This window comes from Anopheles funestus, chromosome 3RL (assembly GCF_943734845.2).
Source record: "Anopheles funestus chromosome 3RL, idAnoFuneDA-416_04, whole genome shotgun sequence".
NCBI classification, from domain to species: Eukaryota; Metazoa; Arthropoda; class Insecta; order Diptera; family Culicidae; genus Anopheles; species Anopheles funestus.
In genome coordinates, this window is record NC_064599.1 from 28991786 (window position 1) to 29014101 (window position 22316).

The 22316-nt window shown below is 40.2% G+C and overlaps 1 protein-coding gene across 26 annotated transcripts in view; it reads left to right on the forward strand.

Moving 5' to 3' along the window:
• Positions 1-22316, forward strand: part of LOC125767566 (uncharacterized) — a 183468-nt gene that overhangs the window by 138236 nt on the left and 22916 nt on the right. For all 26 annotated transcript variants that reach the window (XM_049434258.1, XM_049434249.1, XM_049434252.1 and 23 more), the window contains one exon: positions 4800-4891. In XM_049434258.1, coding sequence (XP_049290215.1) covers positions 4800-4891 — 92 coding nt within the window. The remainder of the gene's footprint in view (positions 1-4799; positions 4892-22316) is intronic.

The window sequence follows — 22316 nt, forward strand, 5'->3', positions numbered from 1 at the left end:
CACATTGTAGCACTTGCAATGAATTTATCTTTAACAAAACCCTCAAGATTCGTTACACTCATCGAATACGTGCACAGTAAGAGTTCTGTCCCCCATATGCTACTCCTTTACCGTTACAAATCGCGACACAAACGCACGTAACATTAAAGAGCATTTTGTTTGCAATAAAGTCTGTCTTTAAAAAAGCGACTTTCCTGCAGAAGTACATACGCTTACAATAAAGCTAAATAGAAGAAAGTTTGAAACAAAACAACAAAAAAACGCTTTATTTTATCCTTTCTACTATTCGCGAAAGATGTCCTCCGAATGGGTGGCATAGCGCGACCATTTGGTACGTTTTTGCAAGCGCGAATACTACCACCAGTAACGCCTGTAACTATGCTTCCCTTTTAAAGCCATGTGGCACCCAGGCTAAGCCTCAGCCAAGTGGGTGGAATTTATATTTCCGGTCTTCCGGTTTCTCCTTTCACTGTCGGTGTGTGTGGCCGGATGCAATCGTTGTGCAGTTGGTTTTTTTGTTGTTGCCGTTGTTATTGCCTTGGGTTGAACGAAGTTGCCAAGGAACGTATAAGCTTCACATTACGGCACATACGTGAAGGCATATGTTGCGAACTTGTTGGCCATTTAGGTGTGAAGCAAATCGGTCCACCATTTCGGGTGGGTTCGGGTTGATCTGGAAGGCTTGCTTTTAATAAGAAAATATAGAGCGTACGTAATTCGGGACGATAAATACTGTTTTGTGGACGGTGGATGCTAATGAGTGTGTTGTTGCTTTTTTTCTTCTCTCTTCTTTTTTATGCAAGTACTTAATGACGTTATGTGAGAAATTTTTATATTAAAGTAAAGAAGATCTGAATGCAATTTTTCCTTTTTTTCCTTTCAAAAAATGATGCAAACTTTATGATGCGTCAAAAGAGTCACACACTACACCTCATATCATAAGCCATTGCTAAATCATCAAATGTCTCTTCTCATAACGAAAGTTCTTGGTTTTTGTTTCAAACAAAAAAGAAAATAAACAGCAAGAAAATGACCACCGACCGACCGACTTTCTGTACGTTTCGTGACCGAAAGTGGCCGCCATATTTCACGCCTTAAACTAAACTGCTTTTCCCCTCGGCAAGTGGCCTTGCTATCTTCAGTTCACAGTTGTCGAACAGCCAGCCAGGGCTTCAGGCCCTTCTTCAGTTTTGGGGTGCTAATGTTGTGTAAACATGCTCTCGCGCTAATAGGAGGCAAGCCATTTCATTTGTCGTTTTTAATTCGCTCCGGTTACGGATACGGTTCGTTTTGTGGCTACTTTTGGTAAAGCGGGGGAACACGACGACTTGGGTAAAAGTAACGGGAAGATCACATCAGCAACAACAAAAAAAAACTCTTCTTTTACAAAAGGTTATAAAAGTAACGGAACCAAAAAAAAAAAATTAAAAGAAGTGTGACACGAAGTGTGGAAAGAAAATTTTACACCGACAAGAATTTAGCACGCGAAAATCAACACTCCATGGGTTTTTCGTTTCTTTCTTCATGCTGCTACTTCTTTGTGTTTTTTGTTGGCTTTTCTACTCCGCTCATTATGAAATAATAATAAGTTTTTTCCGGCTAATTTGTAATGTTTTGTTCGTTCGCAACTGTTTTGAGCGAAGTGGAAGGAGAGTTTCTTTTCGTTTTGCTTAAGACGAAAGATATCGACACTCTTTGACATGGAAGTTAGCTGTGCAGAAGGAACAAAACAAAGGTTCTTACAAAAAAGAAAAAAAAAACGTAAAGGTAGTGACTGGAACACCAGATGAAGTACCAGATGGCCGTGTTGGAGATTAAAAGACAGTTATTCTGTTAGAAAGAAGAAAGAAAGAAAAAACGAAACCTCAGTGTACTGACAAGATTAAGCCACTACCCTTTTCAATGGCTAGAAGTTAGAGGCAGAAAGAAATAAAAGACTTAAACTACGTCCTGTGCTGGTCCCTCCAGCTTCCCAGCCTCAGCAAACCAATTCCCACAGGCCGGCAGAAGTTTCAACATCTTTAAAACCACACCTCACCATAATGTCCTAACCTACCCAAAAACCCATTCACTTCGGTGTCGATGCATTAAAAATGTATGTCCAAACGAGTTTGAAACGGGAGCTCGAACCACGGTAGCTCGATTGCTTCGGTGTGACTCTCGGTGGGACCATCAATTTGTCATCTTTCGCCTGCACGCGAACGTTTCGCGGCCAATCGGATGAAATGTGCCCGCAGGGATCCAATGGATGGCAATGGAGGGCGAGTAGCACTCCGGAAAAGTCGAAAGGTTGTACAAACATGACCCCGCTGGTGGTAAGATGTTCTTGTGGGCGTCATTGGCATTGTAACGCGGATTTAAACTGGTCACACCCGCCAACGGAAGCTGGTTTGTCGGTTGGAAGTTTTTCTTGTAAGTTGTGTTAGGATTTCCGGATTTTTCTTTTCGTTTCGCTACTACTGAGCATGATTTTTCTTGTTGAAAACTTCGCCCAAGTAAACTCTTTTTCCAGTTTTTCTGTGCTCCAAGTGGTCGTTTAAATTGTGCTCATTTAACTAAAAATTTGAGTATGTTTTTTGCTGTTGTTGCTTTGGTCCAACTTCGAAAGTTTCGTTACATTCTGTATGCCTTGGAAGTTGTGTGTTTGTGTGAGAAGTTGTGCGCTTTTGCATATCGTTCTACAGCTTCCGAATCGGTTCTTCTGCTTCTCCGGTGGAAATGTTAAGCTATCCGACGACAAAGTTTTATCGTTCGCCGGGCGTCTGTCACAACAATTACAGCATCAACTACAACTGTTTGTGATTGTCGGGCGATATTGGCATATCGGGTATGGTAAGCGGAAAGAAGAAGTAAAATTTCAAGGAGTTGAATGGTTTGCTAGTTTTTCGGGATGACTTTTCAGCAAGTCTTGGCACGTGCTGGAAAAGACAGTGAAATTGATCCTTTCAATTATGTTTCGTCAAGCAGAAATTGAGGAAGCGGTACTCGATAGGAAAAATTTGTAAAGCAGAATGAGGATCATGAAGTCATTTAACTATAAAGTAAAAATATAAAATCAAAATTGTATAAAAATTTTTTTGAAACAGTTTCAAAATTATCTAAATAAATTCAATCAGTAATCAAACAAATACAACAAGGTTAATGAAATGAAAACATGAATTTCGATTAATCAATTTTATTTTTTTAATTTAACTTGTCGTAACGTTTTTTAATTACTTGCCAAATTCTCTATTAATAGACTTTAAAATATTTCTTCCTATTTCTTCAAACAAACTAGTCATCAGTTACACGTACGGTGTTCACTCACCAGTTAGTACAAGAAAAGTTTTCGCTTCATTTGCATAGCTATCAGCTAACATCGGCAAGTCATGCCCATGCCACTTTAGTTCCTGAATGCTGCTTCTCAGTTACGCTGCAGTCCACAAGAAACAAAGAACCTCACACAATATCATAATCAATTATGAGGTCGTTCTCTAGCTGGAAAGATTGACATCGATTATGGTAACAGTGCCAACGGAGTGCCACATTGAGTGTTGACATAGTGACACAGGTTGACATACAGGTGCTTAACTGCGCCGTTTGCTGCAACGCGCACAGAAATAGGTAACGGACTAGCGTTACCCGTAGCGGCCATCAATCACCTTCAAAGCGGCGTTACGCTCAGTTGAGTATGCGTTTTGCCATACAAATACGCAGCGGAAAAAAGTGAAAGCTCATAAGGAAATGAAAACAAAGTGTTAAAATAAAATTATGTTATTGATAAAACGGATTAAGATTGTTTCGTTTTTTTTTGCTCACGCCCAGTGTAAACCATCCATCCAGTTTGGGTGGAAGCTATATTGGTTGGTAGAAGTTGGAAAACCATCCCAACGACCGGAAACATTCCACTAACGGAAAGGCAGGAAGGAAATTTGTTAACGATCCGAGGATTAGCCTCGTTAGGGTAGTTGAGACGTAAAACGGAGGTGAAATGAGCTCCAGCTCGAGTGTTGTCCGCTCGTACGAATCGAAGGCAATAGTTGGACGGTTAGTTTTGTGCTTTTCTTCTCATTGAGCAGCGTTCGTTTTCGAACAAGCATGAAACTAATAGTTCACCGGTTTGCCACACCAGGTCCGGAAACATATTTCGCTTTATCGCTTCCCCATTATCATTGACGCGTTCTAGACGCTTTACACTAGAAAGTATACCATGGCCAAGCGGGGCTAATTTACGGAAAAGTGGTGAAAAAAAAGCATGGACACGTGTTTTGGCAGTGGGTGTTTGAAATGGGTTGAAATTGTGTGTTATGTTGTCATTCGTTTCCTTGTTTTGAATTGGGGCAATTCAAAGTGATACATCATTTGTAATCTTACAAAAGAAAAGGTGTCGGATGAAGCAGGAAATTTGATTGTATCATGCAAATGAGGTAAATTAATTCATTACAGCAGCAATTGTGGAAGGTTACTGGTTGATTAGGGTGGATTGAAATGGATTGTTTGGAATTTATTGTGTAGTTTGTTAGAAAATTAATTGTTAAAATAATGAAGATAAAGCGTAAAATAATAGTTTCTTTATTTCTTTTTTTTTCGAAATCCTTTCTTAAATCAATCTTCTTGTTTAATAGCAAATAATTGACATAAAATAATTGAAATATTTCTCTCAAATATGGCACGTGTTGTTACAAACAAAGCCTTCTTTTAAGGCAAACAATAAATTACCCTTAAAGCATTAGCAATACCATCGTTTAAGTTGTTTTCTTAATCAGAACAATTTCTTACCATTTCCCTATTGCCTTTTTTCCGGATACATTCCGTTTCAGATGGCGAACCGATCAAACTTCCGGATAATTTGGAGAGTTTACCCCGGGCAGACCATTTCCCAACCCAACGACACCGGTGGAATACCAATGAGGTTAGTAACTAAAGACAAACGTAGCGCTGTATATTTGTATTCTATTTTTCTTTCTGTACAGATCTTATCGACAGGTTTTTCTAGAGAGTAAAGAGATTCTTTGTCAACTAAAAATCTTGTGTTTATTGTTTCCGTGTGTTTTTTTTCTTTTCGGGTATATGCATTTATTTTGATCTTCAAAGTGTTTTTTTAAGTAACTTTTTTGAAATTAAATATATTTTATATTTTCATAAATATACTTCAATTGTAACCACAAAAAGTATGAATAAAAAAAATCAATGTTGCCTAAATCACCTCAAATAGAAACATGAAATCACACAGCTCGAGCACAAGTTTGTAATACACAACATTCTATCAAGCGAATCCCATACCAAAAGCGCCAGTAAACAAGTTTTGCTGCGTTTTCACATTCGTCTTTTTTGTTCCCACTCTGTTTACCTTCCTAGCCACAGCCGACGAGTCGTGTGGTCGATAAAGCGGTGGCCAGAAGGTGTTTTAATATTTTCGATTGAATTGTTTTATATACACTTGCTTTATTGGATTACATTCAACGCTGTTGGCGTTTTGAGTGTGCAAAAAAACAAACTCAAAACTAAAACAAAACCAACCCCAGATTTGGCCGTGATCGGCATTATTATGCTGCTTACTTGCATCAGCTTTATGGTTTTCAAAACTCGTGCAAAATAATGTACAAATAGGAGGAAGACAAAAACCAAAAAAAACTACCATCATCTTTGCAAACTAAATAGGTTACTGTTTGGTACCCAAAAGTGGAATTGTTAACTTTGTATCCTTTTTCTTCATCGTGTGTGTGTTCCTCTTTAGTCTCAACCCTGTCCATACCCCTTTTGATATTGTTTGCTATTTTTACCTCAATAATTTCACTTCTGTTCACGTACTTGATTCCTTCGGTTCCTTCCGATACCGAAGGTTGTTGTACGACGTCAGCATAAGTGACAAGCAGACCGGAGGGCACATTTGAGGTTCCACCTTTTTCGGTACAATTGGTAATAGGTTGTGAGTGGGAGTGTGTGTGGAATAGAAAACTTCTGACGTCTTGGTGGTGCAATTCAGCGTCCCGTCTGCTTTACTGTACAATGTAGTTTGCACCGAAAAACGCACGTTGGTACAGAGACAGTGAGGTTGAACGTGAAATCATTCAAAGCCTAACCATGCAACGCTGCACGATTCGATCGATGCTCAGCAACAGTGATGAACAGAAAGTTTGCAAAATAATGTCTTATACTAAAATTTCAAAATTATGCAATTTGTGCACATTTAACCAGTTGTCGGACAATCCAAGAAGTTTGGAAAGAAAAATGATAAAATACTTTTTTTCGGACAATCCACTTAAAAACTATTTTATTTCTCCATACCAAACTACAAAGTAATATAAAATCGTGCACTAAAAACCAGGCTTTTTAATATTTTCTTTTACTAAAATGAGATATACCGTTATACTTGTTTTCCGGATATCCGGTTAAGATCGATCAGCGATGAGCACCGATAATGGACGTTAAACAGTATTTTTGTTTCATCAGAAATTTATGGTAAAATGTTTATAGTAAGCAATCTAATAATTCTTTCCCCAAAACACTGTTAAACATTTATATTAAATACAAATATTTTATTCGTCATTGTACTCGCAACAAACGTACATAACGACTGAATGTGTAACCGTTGTATGCAGGTTTGTCGATGAGCCGAAAGAAGCAACCCACTGAAACCGTACCGACACTGTTCTAGTCAGTGCAAAATGTGCTCCAATGGTTGCCCACATGGAGCGGAAGACCGATGGTAGGCCGAAGTAAATAGCCTCCGGGGGTCGTTTGGTGTTTCGCGGTCGGGTGCAAAATCACCCAAACCCGCCCGCCTTTTCAACCCTGTTGGAACTCTTGGCGTGAAGAGGGTTGTTGATTTTATATCCGGGAAACAGTACGTACGGTTCATCCACTCAGTCCACAAGCGCAGGAAGTGCATATAGAAGAGAAGAAGCAACAAAAAAGGTGCGAGAAACATAAACGAAACCTCAAAATTTGAGCCCCATCCCACGCAAGCAAGGAAGGAAGGTAAGCAGGTGCAAAAAGGGCAGCTTATTTGCGCGAGCCGAGGCGTAAAATGTGTGTACGCGAGCAATAATAAACTCTTGCCAAAAGGATTACTAGCCGACAGCTAGACCGGGGTCATTCGTGGGTTGGGGAACGCCATCCAGGTGGGGTGGTTTTGCCGACTGTTTAGACAGTGGATTGGACCGTGCTCCGATAGACAATCCTGCCAATAAGTGTCCCCGTGTCCGGTAACGAGGTGTGTAGCCACCTACAATGCAATGACCAGATAGTTTGCTGCCACCATTCGGACTCAGCTCCACGTTCAACCGTTCGCCGGTTCGTGCGAACAATGGCAGGCACGCGAACCAGCCAACCGCTTGGTCACTGGAACGGGGATCTGTTAGGGATCGTTCCCATGGGGGGATGATGATGTGTGGTTTAATTTTGTGTCCATCGCACTTCGTAGGCACAGAGGCACTGTGCTGGATGTGCTTCAGGGCATCGGGAGAAGGTTTCCGTTGAGGCTTCCGGTTTCCCGGTGGTGATAAAATTCATATTTTATAACCTCATTTAAGCGGTACGTTTCATTAGGTAACGGAAAGGGGTTCCGAAGGAATGTTTGACCGGTAGGACAATTATGTCGTGATGTTTGGTCAAGTAGAGATGCGACATTAGCGTACTTGAAATTGGGTTTATATGTCAAAATGCTTGAATATTACTTAAAGATATTCCATTTTCTAATAAAAAATTTCAGTAATGAATTATTGTGCCCAAAAAGCTATTTTGAAGAAGAAAAAAGGGTGAACAGCATATTAAATCTTAATGTTTAGAAGAATTCCAAAAATAAACCCATGACTTTAACCTTCCAGACAATGTCATAAACGTCTCATGGATGGAAGAATTTTTCATTTTACAGCGCTTGAATAAGAGATCAATGTTTGTCCCGTCGGAAGCGAACGATATTTGCTAGAGAAACAAATACAACGACCTAACCCCATTTGTCTGTTGTGTCACTATTTTTTCTTCTGCACTTGCTTTAGTTTACAACCCGTTCGGTTCGATTTAGTGCCTTGGGATGGAACAAAAGGAAATCACTCGACCACGGTTTCCATGGTCCAGGGTCACAACAGTCCGACGCTAGTCAACTCCGGTACTGGAAGAGTAACGATAAATATTTTGTCTTTCCCAGGAGTCATGCAACAGCAAAAAAAAAAGGCGAACGGCCGCCTTCTAGCGAAACGCCATAATAAACCGTCCACATTGTGTACGGTGCACGGTGTCAGCTTCCCAAGACGGCGGCGCACATAGTTCCATAGTTGCATCGGTGCATATGATTTTTACCACAATCCCCACGGGATTGAATCCCAACTCCAGCTCGTGCAACAGCCGCCGAGCCGTTTTTGCTAGCGGAACGGCTAGAAGTCGTTGAAAAATGTGGATCAGCTTCCGGGACCAGGGCGAAAGTTCCCATAACTCTCACTGTTGTTTGCATACTGGGCTGGAGAAAGTTATTCGCTTTCGTGTTTCGGGCAAATGTGGCAAGATTCATCGATAGTTTTTGGGTGGGCCATGGCAAAAAATTTCCTTGCACTGCAACCACAAACCGATAAACATAATCCTCGGTTAGAGGGTTTTTTTGAGGAAGGGAGATGAAATTTTTATTTTGCTCTCTTTCCCCCAATATGGCTTCGAGCCAACAGAGCACCGGGCGCGGGACACACATGACCTTCGAAAGGAGGTGTAGCAATCGGTTTTGTAAGACTGTCGTTTACAGCGTTTGTTCGATAGGTAGATGACAAAGTTGGTGATCCGATTTGAAGCTTTATAATCGATGTAAATACTTACCGGTCAAAGTTTCCCCAATATAAGGATGCAAAGAGATTAAAGTTGGTTCTTAACAGGTATCCTTTTATCGCACAATACATGACAAAGGATCTAAAACTTCATGAAATATCCTTGCGAAGTGGTTTACTTGGCTTATTTTTTATCGTGTAACTGGATAAATGATCTTTGATTCCTGGTGAGCGATCTAAATGAGATTCGATACAAAATCTTCGGTGTATCAGATTGCATAACGAGGCTCGAGAATGGCTTTTTTTGCCAAAGTACCAAGATTATAGAACCATTTTAATGCAATTATTTCATTGTTGTTATCTAACCTATTATTTGTATAATGTTTGAAATAGATAGTGTTATTGAAAGTATTATTTTTTTATTAAGTTCTTTCTTGTTTCTTTTGTTTCTTTTTTTAATTTAATTTTATGTTTATTTGTTTTTACACATAAACACATTTCTATTTGTGTTTTTTGATTTCATTTAATGTACTGCTTATTATTTCCTTTATTTGTTTTTAATTTTGTATTAATTAAAAAAAGCGTCGAAAATTATTGTAAATGTAAATATTATTTTTAAAACAGAAGAATGGCTGTTAATTCATAAAAAAAATTGTCTCGTGATCATTTCCCAAAAAAAATTCTATAAATTTGCCAAACTCCTAAGGCCATAGCTTTTTTTTTTTGGTAAATTTTGCAAAATTTATAAATTGATGTATTTTAATGCGAATTTGTTGAAATAAGTTTCTTTTCACTCAAATAATGCTTTAAATAAAAAAAGAGTAACAAATAATAAAAAAAATAAAAAAATCTATAAATTTGAAAATCTCCCAAGACAATAGCACAAGCTTTTTTTGGGGAAGTTTAGCAAAATTTATAAATTGATTTTTTCTTATGCGAATTTGATGAAATAAGTGTCTTTTCACTCAAATAATTGCTGTATTGTTAATGAATTTGTTACTGGTATGTTGAACTTGCCTTAAAAATGTAGCTATAAACAACGCGTTTGGCCATCTTGCTAGATTAATATAGCCCACTACAAACGGAAGCTTTGTCGAAATCCTAGTTATGATTATCTGAATATTGACGGTCATGAAATGAGAAAAAAAGCCGGACAAGTTCGATTACCCGTATACAAAGATTTTTATATTTATGCTTTATGCTGCGATGTTTTGAAACATCGTCACTGGGCTTAAAAGACTAGCCTTTCTCATCGACTTCATCAAAACAATAAATTTATTATTTATTATAGTTTTCTTTGTTTAAATTTATTTAATTTAATCTACTGGCTCAATTAAAAACGTGTAAAATCCTTGCACGAGAAAAGTTAAACAACTTTTAAGTCGCGCCAGAATCGAAAGATTATTTTGGAAAATTGAGCTACTTTTGTCGCGTTGGCAACCGCTACAATTGCTAGGCGTGTAGTGACGGGGTCAAAGTAGCAGCACTACTAAACACCTTTTGCTAATGAAAATTTACACACCATACATAATGGCAACGGTGGACGAAATGTACGCGACATTCTTGCTCACGCCTTTCACACGTGCGGACCACCACCGGACACACACGGTAAAGGTGCAGTTAATTTCGCACTTGAAGGCACTTACGAGACACCAGATGAGCAATAGGAATGTGATTTTAATGACAGTTGGTCTGTCTGTTTCGGTGAAGGGTTTTGATTTTTTTTTCATTATATTGTTTGCGTCCCTAGAACTGGTGGTCCTTTTTATTAGCTGGTATGGGAGAAGCATCGGGAAAGTGGATAATCTCATCCGACCAAATCCTGCTCCGGCTTTTAAAGGGAAAATGACGTGAGAAACGTGTGAAAGGCTTCTAGCAAAAGTTAACCAGGTGGTTTGTTATTTGGTTGGCCCCTTTGGTTTCCCGGTTTTTGTCCGAGGTGGAAAAGCTCGAAATAAAACAATTGACCAAATCGGAGTCCCTTTTTTTAGGGGCGAATGTTGGAAACTGGGATGCTTACAGTGAGGTAGATTGTGACCGTATGTTTAGATTGTTATGTGGTCGTTTCCTTTGACCGTTCCGATAGGAGTGAGATAATGTAGCCCAACAGTGATTGCATACCTCGATGGTAAATACAGGAAGAGTAGAGAAACGTCAAGCTCTTTATGAACTCCTACCCCGAACGAAACATCCTTTGTGGATACAAACTAAATGGCTTACTCGCTTACGGTGGCTTCTCGAGTCCAATTAGGTACGGTCCCAGGACTTTCATCATGATAAGCAGCAGCGCATCTATGCAAAGCGCATTACTTTACGAGCGTTGTTTTGCACGCTCGGTCTCTCGTCGTTCCGGTGGGGGTATCGTGACAGGCAGGTTTGCTTCACTCAGCGAAATGAACTCTTATCGTCGTCGTCGTCGTGTTTAGCGCCAAGTGCATGTAACGCTAAATGATCTCATATTCATCAAATGATTCCCCGAAGAGAGGTGATGTTTCTTGGTAGCTCGACGTCAAGCGCCCAAAACCATCATGCTTGTATGCTCACTTACATTTGTGTCGTAAAATCGTATTGAGTGTGTTTCGAACATTTGTATGTAAAAGTAAAAAATAAACGAGGGCATGGTTTTAACAACAAATTATTTAAAAGACGAAATATTAAATATTATTCATTTCAAAAGTGTTGCTAAACTTTGTGACCGATTGTTCTCCACTGTACACTGGTCAATCGCTACCGTATTTTGGTTCCCAGCCGCCCCAAAAAGCATGCTCTCAGAAGAAATGTGCATCTGCCAGGCCTATCGACCGCAAGTCGATATATCGTAGTTAATGTTACTTTTGCTTCGGATGTTGGGACTGTCGTAAAACCTTCAACCACCAAACCGGCGCGATGCAAAAACACACCTTCCGGTGGTTTCAGGTCGTGGCATAGTACAGACAGCGCAAGTGATAGCGTACACAGTGACGCGAACGGCATGCAAATGAACCAAAGCTACCAGAAAAGCGAGAAAGTCAACGTGCTGCACGGGAATGTTTCGCGGCATTCGCGTATATATGGCCCGGTGTACGTCCAATTTTGGCTTGACGTAGGCTCATCCCGTTTGTTGACGAGCGTACACCATTTTGATGAAGATCTTTCGTCCGGGGCAGAGTGGCAAGGGAACTTGGTGGTTGAAGTTAGCATGTGATGAAACGATGAGACTCAATGGAAAAGCAAAATACAAAAAAAGTAAAAGAAAGCGAAAAAGAGAGAGAAAGCGAAAAAAAGAAGATGAAACAAGATAAGGTAATCAACCATGCGCCTCCATTTTTTGGATTGTATGTATTTTTTGTTGTTGTTGTGGGTATGCGAATGATCACATAAAAAGGAAATACATTTCCTCGCAAAAGGAGTATAGGACGCGTGGTATGCTTTTGCTCACCCTCATACCGTTGTTTCCTTGTACCACCACCCATCATCCATACACGATGGATGAAACGGAACGTGAAAGTTTAGTTCCGAATTAAGTTATTCTAATTTGATCGTAAAAATACACGAAATTGAAATGGCTTTTTTTTTGCTCCTGTCTCACCACCCGTTCACTTTTGGGCATAAAATTCGGTAAAATATGTGCAACGGTGAGGTCGCCGGAAAGCAGGCAACACAAACGAAAAACGCACCAAGCGCCACGAAGATATAAAACTGGAAGCTAATGTTTGAAAGAGAAATCCATTCCTCATCGTAAGTGAATGGGAACGAAACGGGAAAATGGAACACCCGGCACTGTATGTATGTGGAGGGGCACTGTATGAGCAAAGTGGATATGATTGTGTGTGTTTTTTTCCTTTTCGTAAGAGGTTTTCATGGCTAAACATACTTTTATTTCCAATACACCTTCTTCTTTGTGGGAAAGTAATTTTTTTCGGTGTGTTTGGGTTTTTTTAAAGTTCCATTTCTTTTTTATTCACCGGAAGTGCTACCAGAAAAGGGTATGAAGTGGAAAATTGAATGACCACGTACTGTTTATGATAGTAGCTTTTTTTTGGGGCGGAGTGGGAGCACCCGGCAAGAAAAGCGATGAGAAAACTCGTGTTTGGTCTGGTTGCTTCCACAGCACTAAACTCCCGAGGTCTGTTTCGTGGCTTGTTAAAGTTTTTCGTTTGATGCTATTGAGTTTTCAGGTGTATGTGTGTGTGTGTATGTCTTTCAGTATGTGGAATTTGTATCCCTTTTGGACCAAACCACCCGTTTGACCGGTGAAATGTTTTTTTTAAAAGCGAATATACCAATTTTTTCATACAAGTTAGAGTTGGTAAAAAGTTGTTTTATTTTTTTTTCCAAACGTAAATAATTTAGTGCACATGAGCAATAGCATAGGAAAACTATTGGTGTAGTACAGAAGAAAAAAAATAGTTTGTTCGGTAGAGAATTTCGGCAGACACTCTAACAAAGGGTTCCGCAGCCTAGATATGAGGTACGAGATAGGAACGAAACAGTCTGGACACTGATGCGCCTGGTGCCTGTTGAAGAAATCATCGTGTGGCAGGATGAAAGAATCTTCTATTCGATCAGATAAAAGGCAATGGATGTATACATACGACCAGCTTCTTGACGATACAACGCCATCCAGACGTCGAAAAAGCTCTTCAAAAGGACACTGCCAGCTAAACTTCCGTCCGCTCGCAATGGAAGTGAAAAATATTAAAACTCCACGACACAGAAAAGAGAAAGCTCACTCACGGAGTTGATAGAAGCTCCATAAATTTGCCACCAAACAAAAGAAAGGTTAATTTTATCTTCCCATTCACTGGTGAATGTTCTTTTTTCCTTTCACTTATATGGTTCTGACCGGCGGCAAGTACTCCATACTTGTAACCTGCTTTTCCGTCCCCTTTTTCAAGCATTTAGGTTCTGTGATTCTTACCCACGTCGAATGTTTTTGAAGCGTACATTAAGTGATTTTTGGTTTCCAACTTCGTAAACACCGGAATGAATTATTAGCGATTTTTTTCTTCTTCGCTTCATGACGGTTCTTTAAGATTCCGGTTTTGCGCTCTCCGTTCTAGTTCTGGTATGTGTGTGTGTGGGTTTTTTTTGTTGGCGAACTCAAAACAAACTATCTTATCTCACAGTTTGCCGTGTATTTCCGATGGACATTTATTTGCAATTTTAGCTGGCGTCGCTTGTTGTTGCGCGCGAGTTCCCATTTTGCTGCCAAACGAAATGGAAGAAATATCCGTTAGAAAGAAAGAAAAAAAACCCGAACATAACACTCTCTGCTTTCTTCTGGCCCCGAGCGAGGTGAATTATGTCTTAATTTATGGCCCGCTGCTTGCTGTCCCTTGCTGCCATTACCCTCCTCGGTGTGACAATCGTCGTACGGCGAGGGAGCAAAACCGTTCCTGCACTGACCTCGGTCTCTCGCAGCGAATGGGTGCTCGATTTTTGCCATCGGGCGATTTGTGTGGGCCACTACATAATGTCCTAGCCGGAATGGGCCGATTTTTATGGACGACGTGAGGTGCTTTATTTGCTTCGTTTAGTCTCGGCAAATGCAAACACAAGCACACACGGGCCACGGTTCTGGAATCGGATGTGACTGGAACTTAGACAGTCCGGTTCAGTTATCGTCTCATGGTTTGTCTGACCGCTCGATATAATACCGAACGGGCATATCGGTATACCATTGCTACGATGGTTATGTTCGGGACGATTCATTTCTGCTGTCATCAAGGCCATGGATTGAGCTCAGGAGGCTCGGTTGAAAGGAACCACCGCCCCCCGACGTATGGGCTGCGAACGAAAAATAATCTAGGAAAATGGATATAAATACAGGGACACATTAAAATAAATTTCACATAGCCATGCACCGGGCAACTAATATCAAAGGTTGTGGCATGGTTGCTGAACACGTACCATACACATGATGTACAAGACGGATAAAGCAAGGCCATTGGAAAAGTGTCTTGAAGAAATTGGAACGAGTTCGGCACAGGCACGGACAAGATTAGCAGGATTAGAGCAGAGCGTGTCGAAGGTTCGAGGTCATAATTGCCATCACTTAGGGACAGTTGGAGGGAACTCCGATGGACAAGGAAAGGTTCAGCAATATCATCTTGTTTCTTGGGAATGAGCTCTTGAGAAGTTATTATAATTTGCTTTACAGCTTGTAAGTTGATCTTTTTCTTTATTTCAAGCCATATTTCATATTGAGTGGCCCAGTGGTGTTTGTGGGGCTGGTCTTACATGACAAGACCAGGTATCAAATCCCATCCAGAACATACGCCCGTACACGGGGCTGACTATTCTGTTATGGGTAATTAAATTTAACGAAAGTCAGAAATGGCAGACCAAGCCACCCTCTTAAAGTTGTAGTGCCACAAAAGAAGATGAAAAACTATTTCCATTTTATGTGTTAGTGTGCATATGTTCTTCAATTCAGACAATTAGGCACATTAATCGATGATTCTTTGTAAATCGAAAAGATCATTTCAACTTTTCAACTATTAAAATCATAATAAAATTACGACTTCTACTTGTCGAACCAAAACAGCCGTAAAGTATGCAATTTGCAATACATAGTTACTTAAGTTATGCAAAGTGTGTAACAAAAGTTGTCTAATATCTTCTTTCCTACTGTATAGTTTGTGATACATATTTTAAAGGGAAAAATAGATATTTTTAGCAAAAAAATTCTAATCTTTAATTCAATTCATGTTCATATTCTGTTGAAAAACAGGATTTAAATATACATTTACTACAGTAAGGCTCCCATGTTCTTGGCCAACCAGATACCTTTTCTTCATTTGGAACGAAACGAAAACAATAGTTCCACAAATAATGTTCCACCGAATGAACTCCATAACTTCAGCGTACCCAACCCGTTGTATGATAATGAACGTTTAATGAACACGAATCATTGTTTTGTAATAATTTATCGCTCACCGGCTCATAATTGACCTCAATGGTCCGATGCAAAATTTATGAACTTTACCAGGCTTCACACACATATCGGTGAAAAATGCCCATCTACCCAAAACAGTCCAACTAAGGTTGGGTGCTTCCACATTTATCGGGCAATCTCTTCTAGTGCATGGCCGAGATCAAGGTCTACGTTATCCCAGCATCGTAACAGACTTCCCAGAACGGATCAGGCGTGTAGTTAAGGGACCAAAAAAAGGAAGTAGAAGAGATGAAACAAAAACACGAAAAAACAATGTCCCCAGCAGGAACGGCGAAGCACATAAACGGAACAGGATGCCGCCAAAGTTGTATGGAAAATTTACAACGTGCAAACCGGATGTGCAACTTGATTTTTATCAAAATTCTCATTATGTAATAAATAAAGTTTTGCTCGTCGTTGTTCGGCTTGGTTGTTCACGCCAATGTTCTCGCCATCACGGGTACTTCACAGCAGGACCATTCCGGGGGGTGAGAAAAAAAAACACACACACACACAGGACACTCACATACACTCGCTTCGAATGGAAGAGGGGGTTTAGATTTGGCGACAAGATATGTCAGCACCGTGGTGGCATCTTTCGTCCCGTGGAACAAGTGCATCCTACAGGTCAGTGGACTTGGCTTTGGTTCTGACTCTATGGACGGGAGTTCCTATCCTTCCCAGGAATGGGAGTTGGTTTTTTTTTATGTTGCGCCCCATCCTTGCTTTCGTATGTCTCGCTGGTTGTCGCTACTAGGCCAAAGAGTAGGAACTCGTTTTTTTGCTCCCGGACGCTTTATCTGGCGTCCGAGAACGTAGCAAAAACATCTTCCAATTCGATGTCGGGTTTCATTTTCACGTCGTGGAGAATGTGTGTATTTTTTCGTTGTTTTCATTCGGTTGTATATGTGGCTTGTTCGGTAACGCACTCTCCGACCCATTCCCTCAAAGTTAAATATGTGTTGTTGAGAATCGTTTTTTTTTGTTGGTGTTGTTACCATTTTGGAATACATTTGTTCACAGTGCCTTGTTAGAAGATGAGATGGGTTTTTTTTTGCTATTTCGGTTGTCTTGAATGTGGAATGGAGTGTCCTGCAAAGAGGTTGGACGGGCTTTACGGAGATGAAATTTATACGACTTGATGTCGTCACAGCAAGCAACAAACTTGCCTGTGGCGAATAGATATTTGTTTTTTTTTATTACAGTGACACTTGTAGTTGAGTTTTATACATGACTAAAGCGAACAGTTTGTGTTTTGAAGTTGTGTATGGTAGAATGATAAATTTATTACAAAATAGAATTAGTAAATAAACAGCAAAACTAATTTCATCAAACGTTTATGTTTCAATGGCGATTTATAAGTTACGTTAACATATGATAACATTTTTTTTGTTTTGGTTAAATAAAACAAAATTTCCTAAAAAATCCACATTGTTCGTTATTCCGTCAGGGCAACATCTAACGCGATCCACCCAATATTAAAGCAACCCCCAAAGCTTAAGATACTGGCCTTTGCTCCATTAATTTATTAAGACATTCTGAAAGCAAATCTGTTCTGACGGAAGTATTCGGCCGCGAATCACGATAAATGGTCATAAATTAGCGCCGATTAGCACGCGCTTTGACTGCTAACGCCACAACCAAAAAAACTGACGCCCGAAGGAAGCAGCTAAGCGAAATGGTGAAGGCACGCGTTCAGCCATACAAAAACCGACCACACACCCGTTCGAAGATGGAAAACTTGGAAAGCAGCATGGCAAAAACAGGAAAAATTAATCACCCCACAAACAGAGTTTTTTTTCGGGGCGTACGAAGGCGTATCGAAGAATGGTCGAATGTGTTCGCCAGCTATTCGTAAGGAGTTTTGCTACACTTTCGATCAGGTCGAAATACACCAAAACCGCGCGAAGGACTTGTTTTAAAGTAAGTTCAAGGAAAGCTAGCCCCATACCTTGGTGAAGCTATTTCCATTGGCTTGGTTAGGCAGTGAAACTAAATTAGTCTTTGGCGTTTGGTTTTTTTCGTCCATTTTAACTACAACAAAAATCTCCCCGTCAAACCAGCAGGTGGGAAAGTGAAAAGTGGCAAACCAAAAAAAAAAAAAACACAACAACCCCATACAGAATGACTCCAACGCACGGCACGGAAGGCTTAGTGCAATGGTTGTAATTTTTATGAGGTTTTGCGATAATTATCGTAGCGGAAGAAGCAAATCCAACCAAACGAGTACAATTGGGGAAGGACTGAACGAACGCGGCCTTTCACGGTTGATTCCATTCCAACGGTGGAAGCATTTGTTGGGACTCCGGATCCCGCTGATTTCGGATAAAGTGATTAAATTGATTTCGATAAGCCGTCAAAGCGAAAAGAAAGGAAATGGGCATACTTTTCTGGCGGCACCACACTTTACTGTGGCTGTAGGTTCGGGGGACATTATCGGGTGAACGCCGGTGGTCAAAGTGGCGATTGCTTTTTTTGTTTTGGTACAAATTAGTACTTCGCTTCGGCGAAAAAGGGACCGAAAGACTGTTGGAAGGTGGTAATATTTACATAATTTCGTTATGATTATTTGCCGATAAGTGATAATTAGGGACCATGCAATATGCACAACGGCACGATTTTGTGAATGGTCAAACAAAGTGCCGTAAGCTTAAGTGTAACCGTTCCGATAAGTCGTACCATGGTGAAAGTGTGTTTCGTTGTACGATAGGTCAGAAAGGCGTAAGTCAAATAGGGTGAACCGTCTCGCAAGGTAGTTTGTTGATTAAAGCTTTATTTGATATCAAAGGAGCGTAAAGAATGGATTAAATGTGTCCTCTTGTGTATTTTTTTTCTGCACATTCTTTCAACTAATTTATTGGTGACAAAAAATAAAGAAGAAAAGGGCGAAATAGTGTTTGATCAAAAAGCCTATTGAAATTCATGCCTATTCGTGAAGTGAATTAGGTGCACAAAATGGCACAAATCAGGCCATTCAAGATTTTTTTTTTCGCTTTGGTATGCCAAAGAGAAAAGCTGTCTAGTTTGCTGAATTTTGCACGTCGTACATTAAAATTCATCCCCTACAGGATTGGGCATATTTGGTGCATGTTCAATTGATTTCTTTTGGAAAATCGATCAAAAACTGCACCGTCGTCAATCGTTTCTGTATAGGTCGGTTCGGTCGTACCGGATTCGCTTATTTTATTGAAACACAGCATTAGTGTTAAAAGTAGAACGTCCACACACAAAAAAATAAATGAAAAAAACTTCAATTGGAACATTTATTTTGCGTTCAAATGTGGAAAGAAAGAAAGAAAAACTCCCCACCCAACAGCAAGAGATAATCATTTATCTCGATTGATTTTGTCTCGCACTCTTTAATCACACGAAGCGCATAAAATATTTGCTCTACGATACTCTTCCACTAGCTCCGTCGTGCACAATCACCAAGGGAAGAAATAAAAAAAATTGGCCGGAATGGCTTTTCCCTAGCTGACGTTCACGCTTACAAGACACTTGCCAGTGCCGGAATGAATTGAACGGTGTGGAAAATTCGGCAAATGGTTTCACCGTATCTGCTGAAATGGGTTGGAAAATGGAGAATGGTTTTCCCATTCGGAATTTCTCCTTTTTCTCCCATTTATCCATCTTGGTGCCATCTACATGCTTGGTGTGGTACCTCTTTATCAGATTTATAAAATCCATAAAAACAATAATACGGTTTTAATATAATCATACATTAAATTTTATAGGACATCATTCAGTGTGTTATTATGTGCAAATGTGCGAGCATAGGGAAGGACACGGGAACTGTCGGGAAATGGCATTGAACGGCAAGTCATGCAATTCTTCTCCTATGGCTGTGAAAGAATGGAGGTATTTTAGCATGCCTATCGGAGAAATTCTATCGACGCCAGACACACTGGGCCAACCCTTCCCCTCGGGCTCTGCCAAATAACTCCATTGCACATACATAAAGGTGCACCGGGATGTTTTAGGATGAAGATGTAGCTTCCTCCTGAAGGGAAGCCAAATTGTTATGGCCTGTTGTTTGGCCTGTTATTATTTGTCGTACAGGTTTTATGCATCGTTCCCCGGGAGGGTTGTTTTCACCCCCTCCCTTGCCCGCGTGGAAGAGACACGGAAGAGTTTTGTTGATGCCAATAGAACGAACGTGGAACGTGCTAGATGATGCTTTCGGGTGATGCTCCCATTGTTACCCATCGCAAATGGTCAGCTTGCTTTCCATTCACGTTCGATAGGAACCGATTACATGATTTATATTAGTGTTATTTTATTGTTCTTCAAAGTGTGTGGTTCTTTCTGGTGTGGGGTGGGAACTTTGGTTAAGGTAGTGGAAGTACAGTGAAGCAACTAGAGACAGTAATGGGACATCTTACAGTACACACTTTGGGTTGTGTAATTGAGGTGTATGTGATTGGAATGGTTTAATTTAATGCACCTCGGGCAGTACAGTCAGCAAAATTTACAGTAATCGTTGTGAGCGAATAAGGGACCTTTTAGTTGCACTTTTAACAACGATTTGTTAAACTTGTTAAACACCTAAAAATATGATGGTAAAATGTTGAAGTTTTATCATTTATATAAAAAAAATATAAATTTAAGCAATGTGTATGAGAAATTTAATCACAAACATCTTTTTATGTTTCTTAAAAAAGCTTTTTCGAAAGTCAGCTAGTTTGCCCATTATTTATCCCATGTCTTGTAATGTCGTTCATTGAATTTCCTTTTTCTATGTCTTTTATTGTTTCTTCCCGTTAGGAGAAAATAAAAACCATACACAGTAATTTAAAACGAGAGTGTATGGCAATTTCCTATGAAGTCAACTTCATCTTTAGCTTACTTTTATCTCTTTCGCAAGACTTGAGTGCAGACAGGATATGTAACGAATGGCACGTTCTGTATACCAGGAACCACAGTCTGGTTGGTTTTGACCCAACATAGTTGATGTTTTTTTTTCTTCCTTTCTTGTTAACGAATGGTTTTTGAAGAAACATTTACTATTTCTGAAGAGGTATATTAAAGTTTTGCTTTACTTACAAGAAGCAGGGTCACTTCTTACAGCTTATTAATTGTATTTTTCTAGCGAATTGAGTTTCAGTAAAGAGTCACCAGTCGTAATATTCCATTTCAAATATTCTTTATGTAAAGCAGTGCATTTCGCATGATGCTGAAAGGTTTCTTCATAAGAGCAGATTAAATTAAATTACACTGCTAGAGCACCATTTACTTATCAGATTGTATTACACGACACGAGCGGTTTCCCGGCTGTGATCTTTTCACAAAGCCATGTAAAACGAAAGAAGATATTTGAAACATCTTGTTCCTGCTGGCAGTGGAAAAATCCAGATAGGGAAGTAAATGGTTTCACAACGAAACGAATGCTCATTGCATTCAATTTACCCGATTGAAATCGTTGCAACTCGTTTAACCAAAGCTAAAGTTCTAAAATTTCCACCACCTTATTTGCATCGGTTCATCGGGTTGAGAAACATCATGCCGGAACGTTTGGTTGCAAGAAAGATTGTCGTTTGCATCTCATTAGCCCTGGCGACATGCAACAGCAACAAGCGGTACGGGCATGAATCGGATTGGAGCCATCTTCCTGCTTTACAGAGTAATTTTAGCAACGAGATTGAATTTCATGCTACACGGTCGACAGCGTGTGTGGCAGTAAATGTTTCGGCCCCGGAATTGGTTACTTTTGGCACACACACATACACACCATAGCGGCAAAGGAAACCTGTCGGAACTAGGCCACGAAAAAGCGAGGTTACACACCCTGTCTTTGTGTGCGGAGTAACAAAAAAAAAAAAACATTCCACTACTGAGGACACTCACTTACTTACGTGTGCTCACATTAAATTTATTCCATTCGCTTTGCCAGTTTGGCAATTTCTTGGGCCTTTTCGTTGCCCTGAAACTGCACACAAAAGGTTTTTTTTCTGGTTGTTCTTCCATCGTGATAAAGAAGCAAGTCGAGAAATGGTAAGAAACATTACTCCACCTTCGCGGGATGGAACGAATAGACCCCTCTTTCCCTGGAAGAGCCCGTTCGGGGGGGAAAAACATAGTGGAAAACCAAGGAGTCAGTAATCGTACCACCTTCATCTATTCGTTGGGCGCAAAATCGTGCCCGTTGGTCGGTGTTATCGGTCGGTACGATGCTTCCCACGCCCATCCGCGTGCAACGAGCTGGAAAATGCAAGGCGCAAAACTCCCCAATCGTAAAGGTTAGCTTTTGCCGAGGTTTGCTATTTTTTTCCCTTGCCCATTTCAGGATACAGAAAATGGAACGACGATAGCAAAAGGGATAGAATGCATAAATTTAACCACCTCGCTGCTTTACCCTGAGTTCTTTTCATGAAACCGAAAGCCAAGATAATTAGATATACGAATCGGAGGAATGAAAAAAAAGTACACGCTTTGGAGGAAAACGGAGGCTTTTATGGTACGAAAGGGGGGAGTAAGCAGCTGGAGGGTAACGAAGAGCAAGGTTTGGTGATCTGGCCGAACTCGACTGATTTTTTTTCTCTTCCAAATTTCAAACCTGATCACGCAAAAAAAAAAAAACGAGAGCTTCGGGAAAGCTCTTCAAACGGCACGCTTTGGTTGGTGGAAAACCCGAGGAAAACCGAGCGTGAGCAGAAGGCAAAGCACAA